This window comes from Etheostoma spectabile, chromosome 2 (assembly GCF_008692095.1).
Source record: "Etheostoma spectabile isolate EspeVRDwgs_2016 chromosome 2, UIUC_Espe_1.0, whole genome shotgun sequence".
Taxonomy (NCBI): Eukaryota; Metazoa; Chordata; class Actinopteri; order Perciformes; family Percidae; genus Etheostoma; species Etheostoma spectabile.
The window spans coordinates 6459342-6465662 of NC_045734.1; the positions used below are offsets into that span (position 1 = coordinate 6459342).

At 42.0% G+C, this 6321-nt stretch overlaps 2 protein-coding genes across 5 annotated transcripts in view; one reads left to right on the top strand and one right to left on the bottom strand.

Annotated features, from left to right (window-relative positions):
- The window catches only part of eif3ba (eukaryotic translation initiation factor 3, subunit Ba), a 7697-nt gene extending 4837 nt beyond the window's left edge, over window positions 1-2860 (bottom strand). For both annotated transcript variants that reach the window (XM_032535360.1, XM_032535371.1), the window contains exons 1-6: window positions 2597-2860; window positions 1043-1235; window positions 836-955; window positions 686-743; window positions 387-515; window positions 119-276 (exon numbers count right to left, since the gene is read on the bottom strand). In XM_032535360.1, coding sequence (XP_032391251.1) covers window positions 119-276; window positions 387-515; window positions 686-743; window positions 836-955; window positions 1043-1235; window positions 2597-2696 — 758 coding nt within the window. In that variant the 5' untranslated portion in view covers window positions 2697-2860. The remainder of the gene's footprint in view (window positions 1-118; window positions 277-386; window positions 516-685; window positions 744-835; window positions 956-1042; window positions 1236-2596) is intronic.
- brat1 (BRCA1-associated ATM activator 1) overlaps window positions 2100-6321 on the top strand; it is a 9231-nt gene continuing 5009 nt past the window's right edge. The window contains exons 1-4 of one of the 3 annotated variants that reach the window (XM_032535351.1): window positions 2100-2241; window positions 4323-4471; window positions 4548-4695; window positions 4846-5302. In XM_032535351.1, coding sequence (XP_032391242.1) covers window positions 4436-4471; window positions 4548-4695; window positions 4846-5302 — 641 coding nt within the window. In that variant the 5' untranslated portion in view covers window positions 2100-2241; window positions 4323-4435. Of the gene's footprint in view, window positions 2242-2937; window positions 3389-4322; window positions 4472-4547; window positions 4696-4845; window positions 5303-6321 lie in introns of those variants that run through there. The other 2 variants (XM_032535332.1, XM_032535343.1) reach the window with 2 other exon arrangements.

The following is a 6321-nucleotide window of genomic DNA, read 5'->3' on the forward strand; positions in this document are numbered from 1 at the left end:
ACACACACACACACACACACACACACACACACACACACACACACACACACAGTTCATCGGGTAACGACTAGTGCTACAAAAGTGTCTATAAGTGGTAGTAAAACAGAATATTGATTACCTCTCACATGGTGAGAAGTCGATGAGGGACACTCCCTGATGGCTGAACCTCTGAATCTGTTTGAACTTCTCGCCGCCCCACAATGCAATGCCACGTTGGTGGAAGGTGGCCAGGTAGGTGCCTTTTGGAGACCAGCGGACATACGTCTCTGTCCAGCGCTGCATCAAGACACAGAAACGTTATTGTTCTGCAAGCCAACCACTACTGTTGAATTAGATTTGATACAAGCCTTTTAACCCTGTATTTCAAAGTGTGATCAACTACTTACTGCTCTCTCTTCCGATGTGATTGGCTCCTTAGCATCGTTTGCGAAAATGGCGGTCCTCTCTCCGGCTTCGTAGATCACACTGTACTGGTCACGACAGTCTGCGTCCTCAATCCAATGGCGCATATTACCCTAAACAGACAGACATATTAATTATATTGACATTAAGTGGCCAAATTTAAAGGATTGCATAGAGGTAAAACCAAATATTTTGCTAAATTTGAGAATAAAACAAACTTATCTGTAATAAGCTACTTATGATTAAAAAACAAAGAAGTGTTTGTTAAAAAAATTATACTCACAAAATCTTTGAATGGCTGCTTCTCTGGAGTTTCCCACTCATCACTGATGTTCATGTACCTGGGGAAATAAGCAAACAGAATTGATCTACTTGTTTTACATACATCAGCCGTCACATTTGCTGCACTCCTTATCAGACACTAAACACTTACTTGTCAAAGTCAGTGAAGAGGTTGACCCTGAATGTATGCTGTTTGTCGAGTTTGTATCCATCTGCGTTCTTTACCGCCTCGAGGGCCTGGGTAGGACCACCATACTCCAAGAAGATGTACCTGTGTAAGATATGGGTCTGTGTTACATCTTAAATTCAACATTTTGGCATTATAATTTCATAACATAGTAGACAGCGATACACATACCCTTTGGTCAAGCCATCAGCATCAGGATAGAACTCGTTGGTGATCTTGCCAAACTTGGAGAAAATCTTGTGTATGACATTCTTGAGTTTCTCCAAACGCTCTGGGCCAACCTGAGGGACGTTGTCAACCACCACCACCGAGTCTATCCCGTCAGCCTCCTGGGGCTTCTCTCTCAGGATGTCTTCCAAGAACTCTGAAGAGAGGGAGGGGTGGGAAGATCAGTGTGTGAAACAGTATTGTGAAGTCACTTATCTGATCTGTCTGTGAAGGCCTGGGCTTCCACATGCATTTGCGTGCCCCAATGTCTCTCAATTCAAACTGCCACGCGACCACTGGATTCTTTTTTTTTTTAATCATTGGAATGGTTATTAGCTATTATTTAGTAAAGATTTGGCCTATACTGGACAGTAACAGAGTAAAAGACAGACAGGAAAAAGGGAGGGTACATACAACAAAGGTTCTCGGATGGCGTTCAACTAGTGATGTTGCAGAAACATAGTATGAGCCTTTACCAACATACCACTCTCTAGTCAAATTTCACAGTGTTCTACAAACCCAGTTGGCAGGTAAAATACAGTGCACTATGGAAAGTTATTTTAAGCTTGATTTATATAACTTTTTAGAAGTGCACTACAATCAGTTGTCAGTTTATTAGGCAGTTTATTTATCATGTTTCAAAGAAGTGTTAATCCAACGTTATGGTTATTGTGGAGGCTGTAATTTGTGGTGCTGTTGAAGTCTATTTTTTTACACCAGTAACGGTTTCTAATGTTTAGACTAACTTCGTTTACAAGGGATGGATAAAATGTATATAAATAAAAAAAAACTAAAAAACACAATGCAATTCAACAGCACCACGATCCTCCAAAATGACCACACAGTTCAGAAAATTTAACATTATACACTTTACACGGGGATGGCTGACAGGGCCGTTGTATTAAACTTTATAGATTTTTATCTAGGGTCCTAATAAACTGGCCGTTGAGTGTATAAGTGTCACTTTGCTGATGTGTCATTTGTTTGCGTTTTATTTGCAGACTCGAGGGATGCGATGGAACACACTCCGCTCCACCCTGCGTTAGGATTAACGTTAATGTTACACTGATGTGAAAGACAGCTTCTATTGCCAGCTGCTTCATGCAAACCACCGACTGCAGGTTCGCGGCAACGGCCTTGGTCTCAATCACCTATTCCGACAGGTAACATTACGAAAAAGAATGTACATCATTAGTGAGCTTTACCCCGTTCCAATTTTCCAAATGACAGTGACAAGGCCACGGTGGGGGTAAGGCTACAACAGCAACGTTAGCTAGCTCGTGATATTAACGTTAAACGGCGTTGGTCATTCAGAATAATTTTAATCAAAACGGCGATGTATCTGTTTAATTCCTGAAAATCTGACCTCAAAGTTTAGACATTACGGGCGAGAAGGTAAAATGACAAGTTAGCTTTGTAGCATATGTAGTGCCGTTAACACGGCTGTCCGCTAGTTAGCTAGCTAGCTAACTGTTAGCAACAGGCCAGAAAGCCGGCATTTTTCCTGCTGCCGCTCACCCTCGTCTTCGATATCATCCTCAAAGTCCTCCGGGTCGCTGAAGGAAGGCTCCTCCTCGTCATACTCGGGGTCGTCCACCATATCCACCGTATCTTGCATTTATCAGGTACTACGAGACGGTTTTCTCGCCACTACAGAGCAGAATCCCCAAAACTAAGAGGCTGACGGTCCTCGACCGGCGCGGCACCATGTGCGATTATGTGAAAATGGACGATGTGACGGAAACGCAACACCGGAACTGGTTCAGGGAGAAGGAAGCGCTACGCTAAGAAGGTAGAGCTGTAAAACATAGGGACCGGTGCTATTTGGGGCCTGCACATGAAATGTAACCTGCATACACGTTTATAGATCAGTAAACCGTGCAAGTGTCCGTGTTATGACTCTCACATTTTACTCTGAAAGAAATAAGAGGGACGCCACAAATCGGTAGCTACATCCGAAATAATTTCCCGCGGATGGACGTTGAGCTAAACTTGGAGGAATTTTGTTAATTTTTGCTAACGTTAGCTGTTACATTTCATTTACTAGCTACATAGTTTCAAGCTGTATTTCCAGATACGCGATTCGGAGTTAACAATGAATGCTTCAATGCAACTATTCAGCTGTAAACTCTCAGTTTAAATCAGTTTATCCTAAATGCTCATAACAAACACACGTTAGTACCATGGACAGAGAGTGTGTTTTGCTGCTGCCCAGTGTGTGTGAGGTGCTGGCGGACTCAGGGAGGTCTGTACCCGATGACACCAGCCTGGAGAAACTGTTGGACTGGTTTACAGGGCTCACCGAGGCTGGTTAGTACTAAACTGGGCTCTATAGTTTGGTTATCTGTCATATGTTGTCTGTTTTTTTCCATTAAATGACAAGTCAAGCTTTTAGACTGGGATTAAAATAGGAGACATACCTATACTAAATAATAAACTAATGCATATACCACAACATAAGCAAAACAAATAGATGGGATGAATCTGTAGTCAGTATTGTACAGAGTCGATGAATAAAAACTGCTGAGTAGAAGTTGTGCTGTAAAAACAAAGAAAAAGAAACAAAAGCAACACATCACTAGTGTGGTGTGTGGCATGGGGCACACCTGTGGAGCTAGAACAGTGACAGTAACCTGTGGTGTTGAAAATAAAGTTTGTCATTGAAACCACAAATATTGGCACTGAAAAATGTTGAACTGATATATAAAACACAAACATCAAAAAGTTATAATCTCACAATCCTATTATATTATTTCACTTTGACATTTGTTTGCATTATGATCATTTTTCTTGATGTCTGTGTCTTTTTAGTTACAGTTTTTCCCCCCGCTTTTTTTTATGATGACACTGATTTTCAGTTTCAACTTTCTGTCACTGTTTTGGCGTAGGAAGGAAGAACACACCTGGATGTGCCATGGTCCCATTAGTCAATTCATTTCTGACAGTTGACTTATTGATTAAACAACAACAAATTGTTACACCTTTAAACTGAATTTGAATTTTGATACCCTTTTTAATTTCTCTTGATACAATGCTTACATGGTGGATATTCCAAAAGAAAAGTATTTGTCAAAGGGAATCTGTCATGTTAAGTCTGGCAAAGACAAAATTATGCATACCAAATGTAGTATAGAGTGAGGAGAACAGGGGGATCTGCCTTGAGGGTTATTCCAGCTGTGGATGGACAGATGGATATTAGATCTGTACCACTATCTCATGTCCACCTTTTTTTCTCTTGATGAAGGAGGATCTCTGCTGGAGGCTTGCCCATGTCTTCTCAAATTCATATCCACTGTGGTTCACAACACAGCTTCAGACCCCGGTGTCCTCTCCTTCACTCTTAGGCTCACCGGCTTAATGGCTGCCACTGAGGACGGCTTCAAGATGCTTCAGGTAGCGTTAGTGACACCTTGTACATTTACTAAATTGTTACAAACAATTTCCGATTTTGATGATGTCCCCTCTGCAGGAACAATCTGTTTTGAACCAGGTCTTCGACCTTCAGCACTGGCAAGAAGCAGGACTCTGGGACGATCCCTGTTTACGGATTGGCTGGATCCAGGGCTTAAGGAGCATGCTGCAACACCCAAAGGCTCTCAGTTTCTTTGTACAATCAGGTGAAACCTAATGTAGGAAATGAGACCATCTTTTCTAATATGTTGTCTATCCTAAAAGACAATTTGATGAGATGGAGACAGGAAATATTTAGGAATAAAGACGTTATTTTACCACTTCATAGCTGAAATCTGTTTTTCCTCACTCTCCAGATTTCATTGCTTCGCTCCTACAACTCCAGACAGACACGAGTCTATTTGTTGCCTCAGCCGCCAATCACATGCTCGCCCACATCCTGCTCTTCTTTCAGAAAGTCTCGTCTGCAGGATCTAACGGCATCAATAACAAAGAAGAAGATGAGAGGAGGATACATCACTCTGTTACAGACTTAGAATCCCCAGCTGTCACCATGGAAACCAGCGAAGAGTACAGTGCTGTTGTTAAGGGGATCTCAGAGTACCTTAAGGAGTCTCTGATTCCCAAAGAAAACACAAAGCTCCATCAGAGTCTGCAGATACTCAAACTTCTGGCCCTGCTCCTGGCCCAGGCCGGGCCTCCACTCCGGGACAAGCTGCTCCAGACAGTCACAGACTCTCTGGAAGAACTGGTGACAGCAGGCTGCAGTCAGCTCACGCTGCCTCTGATGGATGTCGTTCTGGCTGCAAACAGGTACACCGGCTCTCTCATATGAACACAAACACAGTGTAACACCCATATATAGGGGTTTACTCCACGACGCAGCGGGCCTGGGTTTGACTCAGACCTGCTGCCCTTTGCTGCATGGCATTCCCCCTCTCTCTCTCCCCTTTACATCTTTAGCTGTCATATCAATAAAGGCCTAAAAAGAAAATCTTAAAAAAAGTAAATGCACCACTAAATACAATTACATTAAATATTAAAAATGTAAATAATACACAATTTAACATTATTGTCACAGATCAGACAGAAGGCATCTTCCTCGCCGAAGGAGCTTGGATTTAACAATGACTTTAACAATGCAATGCTGTTAATTTCAACATTGCAATTTATTTTTACAAGGCTCCATCCTCTTGTATACAATCCAAATGTGCCAGAAAGTTGTTAGCACTCCTATGAAAGGCCAGTATTATTGTGAAATGATGTTTTGCAGCAGTTTATCATAAATCTAGTGAGTCCCTTGACAGGTGACCCTTTTCTCTAACCTAACGTACCTTTTAAAGCACCCATATTATGCTCATTTTCAGGTTAATATTTGTATTTTGAGGTTGTCCCAGAATAGGTTAACATGCTTTAATTTTGAAAAAACACCATAGTTTACTTGTACTGCACATTGCTGCAGTTCCTCTTTTCACCCTCTGTGTTTGGGTCTCTGTTTTAGCTACAGAGTGAGACATCTCACTTCTTTACTATCTTTGTTGGGAGTTGGACATGTGCAGTAGCTAGGTAAGATCACATCAGCTAGATAACTGTTTCTCCACCTTTGGTCAGTACAAGGCAGGATTAGCTGGGAGACTTCTTCTAAACGAGGGCCATTTGTGGAATACCTGCAGAGCAGGGACATGGAGGTAGTTCTTTTGGAGATTATAGGGAAGTAGTGTGTTTTCTAGCAGTGTTTTGACATCGAGAACGAGCTAGCATGCTAGTGCTAGCATGTGCTACAGCCAATTCATCTCGGCTAGTGACGTAGAAAGCCGTGCAGATTTTGAACA